Genomic DNA, 20,169 nt, shown 5'->3' on the forward strand with positions numbered 1-20,169 from the left:
ACAGCTTGAAGAATTTGCTGCCAATAAAACCGAAGCCAGTTTTCATCTATCATCTCGTTTGATTCACTCAGCTTCTTCCACTGCTGTGATAACATGTGAGCTAAATCAATTTCACCATATTCAACTCAGAGTCGACACAAGAATCAAATGTTTGCACCACAGTTGCAGCCTTATCAACTGATAATTTATTCGCTTTTTCGACACAAGTGTTTATATTTGTTGATTCTATAACTCTTTCAGCTTCTCAGTAACCTTCTCAGCGAAGCGTGTAGACCACTGACACGAGAGCCAGGTGTATATTTAAAAGCTGATATTACAGAGGCAAATCTTTCCAAAGACTTCTCGGCTATTTCTGAATAATGGCCTAAATGGAAAATGTTTGTCCCAAATTTTTCTTCTTCAACAGTATCCTCTTTGAATGGCACATCAACATTGTGATCAGAGCAACCATTATCATAAGTAGATGAAGTAGGATGCATTTTCCTGGCCTACAAGTTTTCATTTTGAGTATTGTCATTCAAGGAGGCCTTCCTTTTCAAGTCTTTGTTCTTCAAATGGCTGTTACATAAATCACCTCCAGATATGCCATTTTTTCTCTCATCGACGAAGATGCCAGACGACAGCTGCTCTTGTTTCTCATCACAAGCATTCTTTTCTACTTGCTTCTGCTGAAAGTAAGAACTCCTTACAACTACCTTTCTTTTTACCTCCTTGGTTTTTCTTTCAACTTTGTCTTGGACATTCGTGAGCTCGTGCTCCTTATGCAACCCCAAACAAGGTTTATGAATTGGCTGCCTAGGCTGTCTCAATATTGTATGATCAGGACTTCCCTTCTTCTCTCCTGCCATAGATACATGATATGGTGATTCTATAAGGTCTGAAGTTTTGGAGGAAAAACTATTTTCAATATAGCAATCAGAAGAAGAGCCGCTGCCTAAATTATCGGAGTCAACTGAGGATGCACCAGTGTTCATTGTTTTGCTAGTAGCAGCTTCTAAAGTCTGGTGTTCCAAGATTTTGACAGAAGAGGAAATGAGTGTACTTTGGTTAGCAGTAGCAGGTGACGTCTGTGGTGCTTTGAATTCCCATTTTGCTTCAATAACTCGGCTGCCAGCCTTCCCCTTAATGCACTCAAACTGCTCTTACTGTTAGTGCATAATGCTCTGTACTAATAAAGATAACCAGCAGCACCAGAGTAGTTTCCACATTCAAACTGAAATTTTCCATATTGGTAATAAAGCCTCTTTTTGTGCAGGAGAGACAAGCTTATGCCGGAAATGGAGGGAGAGAAGAAAATCGTAGCAGTGATGTGAGTAATTCAAAACGCATTCTAGTAAACAATTGGAAATGTAGAAAAACTGCGGTATTGAACACGACTTGGACGTGAGCAAAACCCGGTAAATGAAGAATGCACCAAAACCACGACGCACAACTACAAGCCCATATCAAAACAGTGATACAAACGCCGACATCAAGGCTCCAAACGCGAGCCGCAGCAAAACTGCATAACAACAGTTGTGTAAAACCACAAAAAAACCTGCACAATATGTCATAATCACGCAATGGTAAATGGAATAACAACAGGAGTTGCAAGGCAACAACACCATCCACCGGCATTGACGGAAACACCGACAGCAGCAACACCGCATCAAAAAAGATACAAGGCCAACGGCAAGTGAAACTCTAAATGGCGTCACCAAAAGCTGAAAAGCGTAACAACATGACAAGAATACCAGCTCCAAACGGCAATGGAAGAATGCAACAAAACTTAAGCTTCTCGCCGGATAACGAACAGACGTCACGCCGAAAATTCTCGAGTTCGTTCAACTGTTCAATCAATGCAGTATAGTGATCAATGGCATCAACTTTAGCCCCCAAGAGATCCATCAGACGCAAGCAATTGGTCTCTTTGAAGGGTCTCTTTCATATTTGTTATGATAGTAAACATACCCGTTTTTGAAATTTCTTCTTCTGTTCAACTATTGATGCAAGCATGTTTGCATTATAAACAACTTGATGCATCAAATAGTGATCAGGATGATTGACGCAAAAAAATGTTCAATGTGTTCACTGACTTATTCGTCCATATCCGGGGGAACATTCCTCACCAAGACAGTAAATTGATCTGGACGACGACGTTCAGATGCCAAAAATCGCAATCTCATTGATGCAATAATCCTATATTCCTTATAAAGGCTATAACATGTCCAAGCTGAGAAGACATATGACATACCAATATGGGCCCAAAACCTATTTGATCCGAATGGAACGTTCGATATTGAAAGCTTGTCAATATTGCTAAATGTCAAATCCTTGGCTGCTGGTGCTTCCAAAGTTTTTCCAGTCCAATTTATAGGAACCAAAACCATAAAAGCCAGTAGGGTAATTGGGGCAAATATTTTGACACCAAGGACATAAATCCGAATAAAGACGGCAAAGTCAAGGCCTGCATGATCAATAAGCTCAGGTTCAGGCATATGCAATGCTGCAGAATTGGTGTTGGTTGCAATGCTCACCTACAAATCGGTTTGGGGAATCTCACGGCAGTAAATGGTAAGCTTTTGTTCCTTGTTCATGCCTTTCATGTACATCGTAAACTTGGTGAATTTACGTCGAACTTGTTATGTTTGATGATGTGCAGGATCATGAGTCATGGCTCAGTTTGCTGGGGAAGTTTCTTTGTTCTTTTACATTCTTCACATCCAGGTGTAGCATCCATGAGATCAATCTTGCTGCGAAACTCAATAGGTCTTTTGACACTGCTTTGAGATTCACCTAATCCAGTAGTGCTCGTATTAGATAAACTGTTTGGCAGTTGTAACAATACTGATATGGCTGTCTTCAGGTATTTAACACTAGTGTCATCCTTCTTAACTTTATAAGATATTTTGTGTGAAGGAAGCTAATTGATTGATACTGTAGAAGACTCATCTTTTGTTGAAATTGTACAATGTTTTTTGATTGACAGGAGAATTATTGGCACTGTCGACATTGTCATGATTCTCATTAAAGGAACCACGAAGTATGAGGCCCCGCTCTTTCAAGTAAACATGTAAGGCTTCAATAAGTAGTGGTCCTTCAATAATCCTTGATTCTTCTAAAGCATGACAAATGAAGTTTCCAGGAAGTTGCTTCAAGATTCGAGAATGTCTCTTTTGTCTCTCTAGATCAACCATATTTCCACTTGTATCCATGATCCCACTCACTATCAGCTGACGTACATAAGCTAGAGGATTAAAGATGCCTGCATGAATGAGTTCCACTACAAAGATATGCAAGCGCTTGAGGCCTTCTCCATTATGCGTCACATGCTGATCAATCCAGCAAATTATGATATCATGTAGAGGACCCGGACTTTCAAGTGCAACTAAGAAGATACTCTGATTCATACTTTTTGAGCTAGATTTTATTTTGGATCCATTATTACAATTATTTTGCTGACCAGAATATTTTGCTAAATAACTGACTCCATTATTAGTGACTCCATTCTTTTGTCTTGTTAAAGTATGCATATTCCTCAGCTTCATCTTTGAAAGTCTAACTGCTATATGCACTTGGGAAATATCTTTAAACATTTGTTCAGCACTTTCTACTCTTCCGCATTTTGCATACATGGCAACCAGAGCATTGCTAACAAACAAATCATTTGTATAGCCACTTTTCAGGATGAATTCATGGAGTTGCTTGCCTACTTGTAAAGCAACAAGATTAGCACATGCACTTAAGGAACATGCAAAAGTTGATTGATCAGGTTTCTTTCCTTCCTGCCCCATCAAAACGAAACTCTTAAGAGCAACCAAGTATAAACTATTTTGAAGAAAACCTGTAATAAGAGAATTCCAAGAAACAATATTCCTCTCCATCATCCTCTCGAAAAAACCGCATTGCCAAACTCATTTTCCCATTATGCGTATAACCAGCTAACATAGAGTTATAAGAAACCAAATCCTTTACAGGCATCTCCTCAAAACTTTCTCAGCATCATTAAACTGACCCTTCTTTGCATAACCAGCAATCATCGCATTCCAACAAGCAGTGTCCAACCTATCAGGAACCAACTCAAGCAACTCTCTAGCCTTTTCAAGCTTCCCTTTATGCATATAGCAAGTAATCATCAAAGCCCACAAAAAATTGTCTCTTTCAGGCATTACATCAAACAACTTATTGGCTTGTTCAACCATGTTGTTATGAAGATACCCAACAATCATGGTGTTCCATGAAATAATGTTTCTGTGAGACATTTTATCAAACAGTTGTTGTGCCTCAATAACTCTGCCATTTTTTTGCAAACACGGTTATCATGGAATTATATGTGGCATGGTTTTTGTGGATGATATTTGAGAATACTCTTCTGGCTTCTTCAACTTTTTCTTGTTTTCCTAGATGAATGATTTCGTGGAAATCTTTAAACATGAATGAATGAAAGATCCTTCAATATGAAGTGAAGAGTTTAAACGTGAAATGGTCATGAGGAGAAATGCAAATGACTGATTGTTAGGAAAAAAATTTCAGAGCCAAAATCAGGGTATGACACTATATGACATTCTTGTCTATTGGATTGCAACCCATTGGTTAGATCTTTTCAACTCTCAACTTTTAAATTTGTGCTTAGGATTAGTCTCTTCATCTCCTCTCCCCTTCTTTAATTTCAAAATCTATCCCTCCTTTTAAAAATCTTATTTTATTGTATATGTTTTCTAAACTTTGACCATATTGCAAATTAGAAACCTTGGCCTTATGCCATTGCATTTTCAAATTTCTTCTTAACCAAGCTTATAAATGAACTTAACTATAGTTGACTTAAAATTTCAAAAGCCAAAAAGAACTAATACTCATCCAAACCATTTTTAGGCCCTTGTTCCCTTTGTAAAACTTACATTTTTGTAAAAAGCAATGCACTCACTTTGAAATTGATACCACGAACTACGAGGTTTTGATCCCTTATTTTTATGTTGGTACGTAGGCACAAGTCCGAAGGTATTGTCAAACACAAAAATATAATTAATGAATTCTTTTCTCATCCCCACACTCTGTTTTACTTGCAAACATCAATTGTACAATAACACATATGCACACAAGAAAGGGCTCCCTAGGAGTACCTATGACACTTTGGGTGCTAACACCTTCCCTCTGTGTAACCATCCCTCTTACCTGTAATCTCTGGAATTTTATTAGTTTTGATTTGAAAACTTCTTATCTTTGGGTTTTGTTCGTACTTTTCCCTTTTACCTTGGAAACAATAAAAGCGCGGTGGTGACTCTGGTTTTATTGACGTCTAACTTATTTATAGCTTGATGGTCATGAATTTACCGCTACAGGAATATATTACCACAAAGAAAAAGAATCTGGAGAAACCGAAAGTCCATAGAAGCATAACATATTCCATAAGGAAAACTCACTGGGGGGAATAGATACTATGAGGATAAAAGTTGTACGTAGGCCAGGTTACGACTTTGAAAACTGTTGGAGACACGAGGGGAATTTCCATGAAAATAAATCAATGGAGGACTCGGTTGGGGATAAGAGAAAATCTGTAAGGGATAGGATTAGATTAGAACAAAACTGAAATATTCAAATCAAACAGGGGATGGCGATTTCACTGAAGAAATACACACTCAAACTCAATTGGGGAAGAATGAACTTCAACACAGGAGTACAAGAAATATACTATCTATTGTCGGTTACTGGGTAGGAAGATAATACACTCTGACAGAGGAACATCCGTTACCGGTTAGGGTAAACATATCAAGGATGACTCGCTGAGAAAAAGAGGTGTATCTGTTACTTGTTACTAGGTAAGAATAATCTATTGGGGAGAGACTCTAATAGGATTTACAACAATCGGTTACTGGGAAGAAGACCAAAGAGAGAGTATCCGTCACTGGTTAAAGTGAATATATCAAGGATAACTCGAAGGAAGAATATCCGTCATCAGTTAGGATGAACATATCAAGGATAGACTACCGGGGAGAAATGGGAATTACATCTATCAGTTACTGGATAAAATACCAAAAAAGGAGAGAAAATCTGTCACTATTTAGGATGAACATATCAAGGATAAACTCAACAGGGGAAATAGGAATTACAACTATCAGTTGTTGGGTAGAATACCAAAAAGGGAGAGAAAATCTGTCACCGGTTAGGATGAACATATCAATGATAGACTCTCTGAGGAATAAAATAGGGATTACAACTACCTTTTTACTGGGTAGAAAACCAAAAAGGAAGAATATCCGTCACCGGTTAGGATGAACATATCAAGGATAGACTACCTGGTGAAACGTGAGAACGAATCCGTTAGGGAAAACAAGGGAAGTAGATTACATTTTACTGGGTATTGGGCAAAAGTAATGTACTAAAAAATTGAGGAGAATATTACCAGTTACTGGGTAATAAATTCTCAGGGGACCAAAATAATTATCTAGGTAATAACTAGAAAGAAACGATTAATCAAAGACTCAACCCAAAGAGGATCTATTTCAAGGGGAGTGGTTCCACCCAGATAATTAACTAGGAAGAAAACTGAAATAATAGTCATCCATGTGGAAATAACTCAGTGGGGAATGAGAAAGGCTAAATTCTTTCTGCTTAAGGGGTTGACACTCTACAATTGAAGGAGGACAGATGTAACACCCTTCTAAAATACCCCAAATATTTAATAACAACAACAAATATTTATCAGAGTAAATACACAAACAAGGGTGTCACATCTTCGAATCACATCATTCATCATAACAACTGTCATGCTCTTTTATTATATCAACCATGAAACATTTCAAAAATACGCAGCGGATAGAAATCATGTCAACCAATTAAAACGTATAACATATTACATGTAAAAAGGTTCAACAACCAACAAAAAAACAATTAAAACATCCCGTCCCGATGTTACATCTATCAGAGCATGACCCACTAAGAAGACCACACTAGACTCCAAGCACTAGCTTCTACTCACTCACTGCTCGTTACCTGAAAAATAGTTGTAAGGGTGAGTTCCTCAATCGATATAACAAACATTATAAATTATCATGTTATGTTAAGTAATTTTACACGTTAATCACCCTAATCATATCATGCATTCAGTAACGGCACATCAACTCAAATATCATACTCAATAACAACGTAAAATGCAACTCAATAACGACATAAAATGCAACTCAACAACAACATAAAATGCAACTCAAATGAGACTCGACTCGTCATGCATGTGGTACCATTTGGAGTAAAACTCCCAACTTAAAATCATTGCCAGTTTAGTGGGCATCAAGGCATAAGCCTTCAACTTTCAACTTAAAATTTTGCCAATCCAGGCCAACGTGGTGTGAGCAAAGCTCCATAATTTTTGCCAATCCAGGCCAACGTGGTGTGAGCAAAGCTCCATAATTTTTGCCAATCCAGGCCAACGTGGTGTGAGCAAAGCTCCGACTCTATGCATATGAATGTATATGGCATGTACGACTTGCAATTTCAACAACATAATAATAACAGCAACACAACAGCTTTTTCAACAAAAACAACTTATAATCAACTTTGGCTCATCAGCCTACAACTCAATATTTTCAACAACTTTAACACAACTTATCAACATATTTGCATCAACTCTTCATCACATAACCCAACAAAATTACTCATCATAATTAACTACAATCGGCCACTCACCAATTGTGTTCACAACATAAAAATTAACAATTTTTCCACACTGCAACAGTGTTAACCGGTTAACGCCCTGGGTTAACCGGTTAACGCAGGAAAAATACATTTTCTGGCAAAACGCAACAGTGTTAACCGGTTAACGCCCTGGGTTAACCGGTTAACGCAGGCAAAACAGCACATTTTCACAAAATATAACAGTGTTAACCGGTTAACGCCCAGGGTTAACCGGTTAACGCAGACAAAACAGCAGTTCCTGCGCTAACACAAGGCAGAATGCAGAGTTCTCCGCATTTTCCGCCGTTGGAGGACTTCCGGACCTCCGATTCAACTTCCGTAAAAAGCTACATTATTGGAAATTCACGACACATACAATTATCGATTAAATTTCAGTTTCATACAACTTATTCATCATAATTTTCTCAGCATTCTAAATCCCAATTAGGGTCAATTCAACGGCTATCACTACCCATGACATGTTAATCTATAATACCCATTAAACGACGATAAACCCCCCTTACCTGAGATAATCCGGCAATTCTTTGAGCTTCAAGCTTTTCCGTTCTTCAACCTTTGCTCTCTAGCTCTTTCTCTTTGCCCTTTTCTCCACTTCTCTGCAGCTTCTCCGTTTTCACGTAAAACCCTTTTTACAAAAAAATGAAAACTCTTTTTCCTTATTCCAACTTATATATATTTTCCAAATAATTATTATTCCAAAATAATAATAATAAAATTTCCAATTATTTAATTAAATTAATAAGTAAATTATTAACTCAATTTAAATAATTATTTTATTATTATCGGGGTGTTACAACTCTCCCCCACTAAAAGAGTTTTCGTCCTCGAAAACATACCTCAAGCGAACAACTCTGGGTAAGACTCCTTCATCTTACTCTCCAGTTCCCAAGTCACGTTGCCACCTGCTGGTCCTCCCCAAGCTACCTTCACCAAGGCAATCTCTTTACCCCGCAACTGCTTCAACTCTCGATCCTCAATCCTCATAGGTGATGTTTCAACAGTCAGGTTATCTCTCACCTGTACATCATCTACTTGGACTACATGCGACGGATCATGAATGTACCTCCTCAACTGAGACACATGAAAAACCTCATGCAAATTCGCAAGTGACGGCGGTAAAGCGATACGATAGGCTACCTCTCCTATCCTCTCCAAAATCTGATAAGGACCAATAAATCGAGGTGTCAACTTCTTTGACTTCAAAGCTCGACCAACACCAGTTATCGGAGTAACATGAAGAAACACATGATCTCCCTCTTGAAACTCAAGTGACTTCCTTCTCTTGTCATGATAACTCTTCTGACGACTCTGAGCAATTCTCATCTTCTCCTGAATCATCTTAATCTTTTCCGTAGTTTGTTGAACAATCTCCGGTCCAACCACAGCACTCTCACCGGACTCATACCAACATAAAGGTGTCCGACATCTCCTACCATACAAAGCTTCAAACGGTGCCATACCAATACTCGAATGAAAACTATTGTTGTAGGTAAACTCAATCAAAGGTAAATAGCAATCCCAAGCACCTCCCTTCTCCAAAACACAAGCTCTCAAAAGATCCTCTAGTGACTGAATTGTCCTCTCAGTCTAACCATCAGTCTGCGGATGATATGCAGAACTCAATCTCAGCTTAGTTCCCAAAGCTCTCTGCAAACCTTCCCAGAACTTCGATGTAAATCTAGGATCTCTGTCCGAAACAATACTAGACGGAATACCATGCAAACTTACAATCTTCTCAATATACAACTCGGCTAATCTCTCTAACGGATAATCCATTCTGATCGGAATGAAATGAGCCGACTTTGTCAATCTGTCAACAATCACCCAAATAGCTTCAAAATTCTTACTTGTCCTTGGTAAACCCGAAACAAAATCCATACTGATACTATCCCACTTCCACTCTGGAATAGCCAACGGTTGCATTAGCCCAGACGGCTTCTGATGCTCAATCTTTGACTTCTGACAAGTCAAGCAGGAATAAACAAAGCTCGCAATTTCTCTTTTCATTCCCGGCCACCAAAATAACTTCTTCAAATCATGATACATCTTAGTAGCTCCAGGATGAATACTCAGGCCACTACGATGTCCTTCTTCAAGAATACTCTTCTTAAGTTCGGTAACATCCGGAATACACACCCGCTTACCAAATTTCAGAATACCATTTTCATCAACTCTGAATTCGCCACCTTGACCTTGATTCACTAGAGTCAACTTATCAACCAAAAGCATATCAGATTTCTGACCCTCTCTGATCTCATCCAGAATACCACTTGTCAACTTCAACATTCCCAACTTAACACTATTGTGAGTACTCTCACACACCAAACTCAAGTCTCTAAACTGCTCAATTAAATCCAATTCCTTAACCATTAGCATAGACACATGTAATGATTTCCGACTCAATGCATCAGCCACTACGTTTGCTTTACCCGGATGGTAATTCAAACCAAAGTCATAATCCTTCAGAAACTCTAACCATCTTCTCTGTCTCATATTCAGCTCTTTCTGATCAAACAAATACTTTAAACTTTTATGGTCACTGAAAACCTCAAATCTTGACCCATACAAGTAATGCCTCCATAACTTCAGAACAAACACCACAGCTGCCAACTCTAAATCGTGCGTCGGATAGTTCCTCTCATGAACCCTCAGCTGTCTCGAAGCATAAGCTATAACCTGCTTATTCTACATCAACACGCCACCCAGACCCAACAATGAAGCATCACAGTAAACCTCAAATGGTTCCGACGAACTCGGTAATATCAGAATAGGAGCAGTAGTTAACCTTCTCTTTAACTCTTGGAAACCTTCTTCACATTTTGAGTCCCAAACAAATGCTTGCCCCTTTCTAGTCAACATCGTCAATGGTAACGCCAACCTAGAAAATCCCTCAATGAACTTCCTATAATAACCAGCCAATCCAAGGAAACTTCGAATCTCAGCAACAGACTTCGGAGCTTCCCACTTAGACACCGCTTCAATCTTAGAAGGATCAACAGCAACGCCACCTCTTGAAATCACATGACCAAGAAAACTAACCTCCTCTAACCAAAATTCACACTTAGAGAGTTTAGCAAATAACTTCTTTTCTCGTAGAACTTCTAAAACCACTCTCAAATGCTCAGCATGCTCTTCTTCAGATTTCGAATACACCAAAATGTCATCAATAAACACCACCACAAACTTGTCTAGGTACGGATGGAAAATCCTATTCATATACTCCATAAATACTCCAGGCGCATTAGTCACACCAAAAGGCATTACAGAATACTCATAATGTCCATACCTTGTTCTGAAAGCAGTCTTCTGAATATCCTCGGTTTTCACACGGATCTGATGATACCCAGATCTCAAATCTATTTTGCTGAACACATTTGCACCAACCAACTGATCCATCAAATCATCAATCCTCGGCAAAGGATACCGATTCTTGATCGTCACTTTATTCAGTTGCCTGTAGTCCACACACAACCTCATAGTACCTTCTTTCTTCTTAACCAATAGCACTGGTGCACCCCACGGTGACACACTCGGACGAATAAATTTCTTATCCAACAGATCTTCCAACTGACTCTTCAATTCAGTTAACTCAACAGCAGACATACGGTACGGAGCCATCGATATCGGTCTAGTACCAGGTACCAAATCAATCGAGAACTCCACTTCACGCTCTGGCGGTAATTCATTCACCTCTTCCGGAAACACATCAGGAAAATCACACACCACGGCTAGATCGCCAATCACCAGTTTATCTTTAGCCTCCAGAGTCGCTAACAGCATAAACAACTCTGCCCCATCAGCTACTTCTTCATTCACTTGCCTTGCTGATAGAAACAAACTCTTTCCCTCCTCAATCTCAGGAAAGACCACCGTCTTATCAAAACAATTGATAGAAACTCGGTTGAACACCAACCAGTTCATACCCAGAATAACATCAATCTGCACTAGTGGAAGACACACTAGGTCCATCCCAAAGTCTCTACCAAAAATACTCAAAGGACAGTTTAAACAAACCGAAGTAGTAGTCACTGAACCCTTCGCAGGAGTATCAATTACCATACTACCAAACATCTCAGATATCTCTAACTTAAGTTTCACAGCACAATCCAAAGATATAAAGGAATGAGTCGCACCTGTGTCAATAATAGCTACAAGAGGAAAGCCATTAATATAACACGTACCTCGGATAAGTCTGTCCTCACTGGAGGTTTGAGTTCCGGTCAATGCGAACACCTTCCCAGTCTGAGATTTCTTTGGCTTCTGACACTGACTTCCAATATGCCCTTCTTCGCCACAATTAAAACAAATCACTTCCTTGTGCTTGCAATCAGCTATTGCATGGCCAATCTTACCACAGCGAAAACACCTCTTTACTTCAGCAGTGCATACATTACTCTTATGACCAGCCTGACCACATTTGAAGCAAACTATACCAGCAGGAGCACCTCCCCCACTGGCTCTCTGAGCCGGAGCAGCTCTTTGCTTCCCTTTTCCAGCTGGAGCATCATACGGCTTGCCACGGTTTTGATGTTGCTTGCCTCTGCGGTCACTGACAATCTTGTAATGAGCATTATTGTCTTCTTCAAATATCCTGCAGCTATCAACCAATTCAGTAAAAATGTGTATATTCTGATACCCAACAGCCTTCTTAATTTTAGAGCGCAGTCCGTTTTCAAACTTGATGCACTTTGAAAATTCAGCACCAGCACCAGTGTAATGAGGATAAAATTTGGACAGCTCCACAAATTTCGCAGCATAATCAGTGACAGACATGTTTCCTTGCTTCAGCTCAAGGAACTCAATTTCCTTCTTACCACGGACATCTTCCGGATAATACTTTCTCATGAATTCCCTGCGGAATACATCCCAAGTAATGACTTCACCTGCCACGGTCAACCTCTCGTGAGTCTCTAGCCACCAGTCATCAGCTTCGACTGCTAGCATGTGAGTACCATACCGAACCTTCTGAGCTGGAGTGCAATCCATAACACGGAAGATTCTCTCAATCTCTTTCAACCATCCCAAGGCTGCATCTGGATCATGCTTCCCTTTAAACACCGGCGGATTCTCTCTCTGAAAAGTCGCCAAGCTACGTGATCCAGCATCTCCACCAGCATTTGGCAAGTTCTGCACAGCTTGTGCCATTGCTTGCATTGCGGCAGCCATTGCAGCGTCATTCCTTCCAGCCATTTCAACTTATCACTACAACACAACTTAAAAGTTAGACTAGTAACAATTACACAATTGTTAGACAGTACAACACGACAACTGGCCGGACAGACCGACCTGCTCTGATACCACTAATGTAACACCCTTCTAAAATACCCCAAATATTTAATAACAACAACAAATATTTATCAGAGTAAATACACAAACAAGGGTGTCACATCTTCGAATCACATCATTCATCATAACAACTGTCATGCTCTTTTATTATATCAACCATGAAACATTTCAAAAATACGCAGCGGATAGAAATCATGTCAACCAATTAAAACGTATAACATATTACATGTAAAAAGGTTCAACAACCAACAAAAAAACAATTAAAACATCCCGTCCCGATGTTACATCTATCAGAGCATGACCCACTAAGAAGACCACACTAGACTCCAAGCACTAGCTTCTACTCACTCACTGCTCGTTACCTGAAAAATAGTTGTAAGGGTGAGTTCCTCAATCGATATAACAAACATTATAAATTATCATGTTATGTTAAGTAATTTTACACGTTAATCACCCTAATCATATCATGCATTCAGTAACGGCACATCAACTCAAATATCATACTCAATAACAACGTAAAATGCAACTCAATAACGACATAAAATGCAACTCAACAACAACATAAAATGCAACTCAAATGAGACTCGACTCGTCATGCATGTGGTACCATTCGGAGTAAAACTCCCAACTTAAAATCATTGCCAGTTTAGTGGGCATCAAGGCATAAGCCTTCAACTTTCAACTTAAAATTTTGCCAATCCAGGCCAACGTGGTGTGAGCAAAGCTCCATAATTTTTGCCAATCCAGGCCAACGTGGTGTGAGCAAAGCTCCGACTCTATGCATATGAATGTATATGGCATGTACGACTTGCAATTTCAACAACATAATAATAACAGCAACACAACAGCTTTTTCAACAAAAACAACTTATAATCAACTTTGGCTCATCAGCCTACAACTCAATATTTTCAACAACTTTAACACAACTTATCAACATATTTGCATCAACTCTTCATCACATAACCCAACAAAATTACTCATCATAATTAACTACAATCGGCCACTCACCAATTGTGTTCACAACATAAAAATTAACAATTTTTCCACACTGCAACAGTGTTAACCGGTTAACGCCCTGGGTTAACCGGTTAACGCAGGAAAAATACATTTTCTGGCAAAACGCAACAGTGTTAACCGGTTAACGCCCTGGGTTAACCGGTTAACGCAGGCAAAACAGCACATTTTCACAAAATATAACAGTGTTAACCGGTTAACGCCCAGGGTTAACCGGTTAACGCAGACAAAACAGCAGTTCCTGCGCTAACACAAGGCAGAATGCAGAGTTCTCCGCATTTTCCGCCGTTGGAGGACTTCCGGACCTCCGATTCAACTTCCGTAAAAAGCTACATTATTGGAAATTCACGACACATACAATTATCGATTAAATTTCAGTTTCATACAACTTATTCATCATAATTTTCTCAGCATTCTAAATCCCAATTAGGGTCAATTCAACGGCTATCACTACCCATGACATGTTAATCTATAATACCCATTAAACGACGATAAACCCCCCTTACCTGAGATAATCCGGCAATTCTTTGAGCTTCAAGCTTTTCCGTTCTTCAACCTTTGCTCTCTAGCTCTTTCTCTTTGCCCTTTTCTCCACTTCTCTGCAGCTTCTCCGTTTTCACGTAAAACCCTTTTTACAAAAAAATGAAAACTCTTTTTCCTTATTCCAACTTATATATATTTTCCAAATAATTATTATTCCAAAATAATAATAATAAAATTTCCAATTATTTAATTAAATTAATAAGTAAATTATTAACTCAATTTAAATAATTATTTTATTATTATCGGGGTGTTACAACAGACACACTGAATCTGCTCGGGTAAATAATATTACCGAAGCAGGGGACTAGAAGAAAAAATCAAATGCGATAAAATGCATAATGAAATATCTGATGTTGTGTTTTACGCATGAATATGCATGTATACGATCATGATTATGCTGACAAAACAATACTAAGGATACAAATACCAAAGATTTGAGTCGCTGATGCAACACTCGGCTAATCTCAACAAGAGGGAAACACCAATTGGAGAAAATGCTAGGGATGAAAATAAATCATCTAGCTTTGAATAAATCAACTCTGGCCTGGGAGAGACATCGAGAATATGCTTTCAATCAAATACGGAAAACTCTACGGGGAGAGAGCACTGTTGAAGGATGACCAACCAAATGTACCGAGGATAGGAAAAAAGGATCTAATGAGGATATGGATTGTCAACACTGTGGGGAATAAGGGATCCTCCTAACATAAGATGAACTCTATCGGGGTATACAAGAGGTAAAAATATGCATGAGGATCGAGCAAATTGATGGGGATGCTATGACCAAGACCATCACATTCCTCAATACTCATTGAATTCTTCTTAGAAATAGCGAAATAAACCAATTCCAAGACAAAGATAACCGAATCTGATTCACACAGAGAAGAAACTACCGAAGTTATGCCACAATCAAATGGAAACCAAATAAAGGTTTCAGCTCTCCAGGGTTCAATCATAAATCACAAACTGGGGGAAAACAAAACATGAGCACCTCAGCTGGGGAATATGGATTTGCAAAGGGGACCGATCGTCAGCTCAACTAGAGATGATACCCACCGTCTCTACCGGGGATGAGAAATCACTCAGGGAGAGAACTCATCGACCAAGCCGGGGATAAATGACGAGCTGTTGGGGAAAAGGTTACCAACCCAACTGCTTGGGGAAGACTAATAATGATTCACACTTCAAGACTTACCTGCTCTCAGATTGCTGCTGACATTCCTTACTGAAATCGATTATTCTTAAAGTGATTGTTTTTATTGTTTTAAGAAAAATAATTCTTCATTAATTTAAAATTATCATCATAAAAATTCAATTTTATTTAGCAGAAGTAAATAAGAATTGAAATAATTGGATAAAAGCTCAACTTTATTTAATAGAATGGTAGTCCGTAAATGACGAGACTCCATAGACTTTTACAAAGTTTGAAAATGGTAATTTATATGGAAAAGGGATATATTGAATAAAATGATCACTACTCTCCCTACCAACTTTAACATCCATTGTGCTTGTCTTCAGTTGAGAATGATGAATCAGAACCAAATGACTTGCTCAAAACTGCTTCCATGATTAGGAATAACTGAATGTAGTTACTTGCCACAATCCCTAATTTTTGCCTAGATTGCCCCGGGGTGGGGTACTCAATCTACCGGGATAAATTTTCTATTTTATGTCTCTAATTTTTGCCTAGGTCTGCCTTTCGGGTTTTCAATCCACCGAGATGCTCATTTTTTCCTAAGCCGCATTTTCAGGTTTTCAACTTAGTGAGTTGTTCTTTTCTTTTTAGGTGAAGTATTTCTTGACTGCATTGGCATTCACAGGACACATGAACTCTTCACCACCCATAGTTGTAAGAATCAAAGCACCGCATGAAAAGGCTCTCTTCACAATATACGGGCCTTCATAATTAGGAGTCCATTTGCCCATGACATCAGGTTTGAAAGATAAAATCTTCTTGAGCACAAGGTCTCCTTCTATAATAACACGAGGCCTGAACTTCTTATCAAAGTCTTTCTTCATTCTTTGCTGATATAACTGACCATGACACATGACAATCAATCTCTTCTCTTCAATTAAATTCAACTGATCATATCTGGTTTGGCACCATTCAACTTCTGTCAACTTGGCTTCCATCAAAACACGTAATGATGGGATCTCAACCTCCATAGGGAGCACAACTTCTATACCATAAACAAGAGAGAAAGGGGTTGCCCTTGTTGAAGTGCGGATGGATGTACGATACCCATGCAAAGCGAATGGCAGCATCTCATGCCAATCCTTATATGTCACAACCATCTTCTAGATGATCTTCTTAATGTTCTTATTTGCAGCTTCAATAACCCCATTCATTTTGGGTCTGTAGGGAGAAGAATTATGATGTGCAATCTTGAAGTCTTTGCAAAGAGCTTCCACCATATTATTTTTCAAGTTTGATCCGTTATCAGTAATGATCTTACTTGGCACATCATAGCGGTATATAATCTGATTCTTGATAAACCTTACAACAACTTGCTTTGTCAAATTTGCATATGATGCCGCTTCAACCCACTTTGTGAAGTAATCAATAGCCACCAGAATGAAACGATGCTCGTTCGAAGCTTTGGGTTCAATCATATCAATCATATAAAATCCCCACATGGAGAAGGGACATGGAGAGGAAATGGCGTTCAACAGTGTCAGAGGAACATGGATCTTATCTGCATAAATTTGACACTTGTGGCATTTCTTCAGAAACTTGCAACAATCAGATTCCATTGTCAGCCAATAGTAACCTGCTCTCAACAGCTTCTTTGCCATAGCATGTCCATTGGAATGGGTACCAAAGGAACCTTCATGGACTTTAGTCATTAACAAGTCTGCTTCGTGTCTATCCATGCATCTGAGCAAAACTATATCGAAGTTTCTCTTATAAAGCACATCACCGTTCAGGTAGAAATTTCCTGCTAATCTTCTCAAAGTCTTCTTATCTTTCAAAGATGCCCCAGATGGGTAGATCTGACCTTGGAATAAACATTTGATATCAAAATACCAAGGCTTTTCATCTTTGACTTCTTCGACAACGAGCACATGAGCTGGTCTATCAAGATGCATCACTGTCAAATTGGGAACTTCATTCCAAAATTTCACCATAATCATTGAAGCCAACGTTGCAAGAGCATCTGCCATCCAGTTTTCATCTCGAGGGATATGATGAAACCAACTTTTATAAAGAAAGTTGATATCCTCCTCGCATATTCTCTATATGGTATCAAACCGAGTTGATTCGTCTCCCATTCTCCTTTGATCTGATTCACAGCCAAAGTTGAATCTCCATTGACGTCAAGATACTTTATTCTAAGATTAATGGCCTCTTCAAGCCCCATAATACAAGCTTCATACTCATCCATATTATTCGTACACTTGAAAGTCAATCTAGCTGTAAACGAAAAATGAGTGCCTTGAGGAGTAATAATCACTTCCCCAATGTCATTACCATACGAATTAACAGCTCCATCAAATACCATGCCCCAACAGGAACCGGGTTTTGGCCCTTCTTCAAGCAATGGTTCATCACAATCTTTCATTTTCAAGTACAAAATCTCTTCGTTAGGAAAATCATACTGCACTGACTGATAATCTTCAATTGGTTGGTGGGCCAAATGGTCAGCCAGGACACTACCTTTGATTGCTTTTTGAGATCAGTATTCAATATCATACTCGGATAACAACATCTGCCAACGGGAAATTCTCCCAATTAAGGCAGGTTTCTCAAAGACATACTTGATTGGATCCATTTTGGATATCAACCAAGTAGTATGATTTAACATATACTGGTGCAGACGCTTAGCAACCCAAGCCAATGCGCAACACGTCTTCTCAAGCATAGAATAACGAGTCTCACAGCTGGTGAACTTCTTACTGAGGTAGTAAATTACATATTCCTTCTTTCCAGATTCATCTTGCTGCCCAAGAACACAACCCATACTCTCATCAAGCACAGTTAAATACATGATCAACGATCTTCCTTCAACAGGCGAAGACAGAATTGGAGGCTCAAGTAGATACCCTTTGATACTATCAAAAGCTTTCTGGAAATCTTCGGTCCAATCACAAGACTGATATTTCCGAAGAAGCTTGAAAATAGGTGCACATCTGGCAGTCATATGTGATATAAATCTTGAGATATAGTTCAAGCGGCCGAGAAAACCTTAGACTTTCTTCTTAGTTTTGGGCACATGCATCTCTTGTATTACTTTGACCTTGGTTGGATCAACTTCAATACCTTTCTCGCTGATAATAAAGCCCAACAACTTACCAGAACGAACACCAAAAGTACATTTATTGGGATTCAAATGGAGTTTATACTTCCTCAAACACTGGAATAACTTCAACAAATGCTCAACATGTTCTTCTCCATCACTTGATTTGGCAACCATATCATCAACATAAACCTCAATCTCTTTATGCATCATATCATGGAAAAGAGTGGTCATGGCTCTTTGGCACGTTGCACCAACATTCTTTAGACCGAAAGGCATCACTCTAAAACAGAATGTTCCCCAGGGTGTACTAAATATGGTCTTCTCCATACCTTCAGGTGTCATCTTCGTCTGATTATAACCGTAAAATTCATCCATAAATGAAAAGACTTTGAATTTAGCTGTATTGTCTACCAACATATCAATGTGTGGTAGAGGAAAATCATCCTTCAAACTAGCTTTGTTCAAATCTCTATATTCAACACACATGCGGAATTTTCCATCCTTCTTAGGATCAGGCACAATATTGGCCACCCACTACGGAAATTCAGAGGTTATAAGAAAACCATCATCAATCTACTTCTACACTTCCTCTTTGATCTTTACTGCCATATTAGGATAATTTCTTCTCAACTTCTGCTTGACCGGCGGGCATTATGGTTTCAACGGCAATCTATGCTCCACAATCTCAGAATCCAACCCAGGCATGTCTTGGTAGGACCAAGCAAACACATCAGAATAGTCTCGAAGAAGATCAACCAACCCCTTCTTAGCTTCTGGACACAGTTGAGACCCAATCTTGACTTCCTTCACATCATCTTCGGAACCCAAGTTGACTAGTTCAATCTGCTCTTCGAACGGCTGAATGGTTTTTTCCTCATGCTCAAGTAAACAGGATAACTCATCAGATACTTCTTCATCATCAATATCTTCTTCAGCTTCAAACACATGGAAATCAAAGTTTGGAGAGGGAGTAGGATCATTGTATTCAATGGGTTTGAGAATCAACCTGCATAATGATTTGATATTTTGATTTTAGAGAAGTGGAGTGCACACAAATATTATACAGATGGAAAGATTATTATTTATTTATGTTTTTTGTGATTACCATTTTAAGAAAAAACAAAAAGTAAAAATAAAACATCATAGATGTAGATGAATAAAATTATATTTTATTGATGATAATAAGGAAAATGTCCAATAATGTTCACTTCTCCCTTAGGCTAGGACAATGTTTTTTTCAATGTTCATTTATCGTGTTTCCATCTTTGTGTTGATATTCCTGGGATACCATTGGAGTTAGGACCAATTTTATATGAAAGAAAGAGAATTAGGACCGATTTTTCAGAGAGAAAGAAGGAAAGGGATTATGCTCTTTGAGGGAGATGAAAACGGTCGTGCAAAATTCGTGTGAGGGTTT

The 20,169-nt window shown here is 38.8% G+C and overlaps 1 protein-coding gene across 1 annotated transcript; it reads right to left on the bottom strand.

Moving 5' to 3' along the window:
• Positions 1-2,075: 2,075 nt before the first annotated feature.
• LOC127104171 (uncharacterized) lies at positions 2,076-4,241 on the bottom strand. Its single transcript, XM_051041372.1, has 3 exons — positions 3,995-4,241; positions 2,967-3,823; positions 2,076-2,516 (listed from the first exon to the last, which is right to left on the bottom strand). The coding sequence occupies exons 1-3, from the start codon at positions 4,239-4,241 to the stop codon at positions 2,076-2,078; spliced, it is 1,545 nt and encodes a 514-aa protein (XP_050897329.1).
• Between the last annotated feature and the right edge of the window lie 15,928 nt (positions 4,242-20,169).

The sequence above is a fragment of the Lathyrus oleraceus genome, chromosome 7, assembly GCF_024323335.1.
Source record: "Lathyrus oleraceus cultivar Zhongwan6 chromosome 7, CAAS_Psat_ZW6_1.0, whole genome shotgun sequence".
Lineage (NCBI taxonomy): Eukaryota > Viridiplantae > Streptophyta > Magnoliopsida > Fabales > Fabaceae > Lathyrus > Lathyrus oleraceus.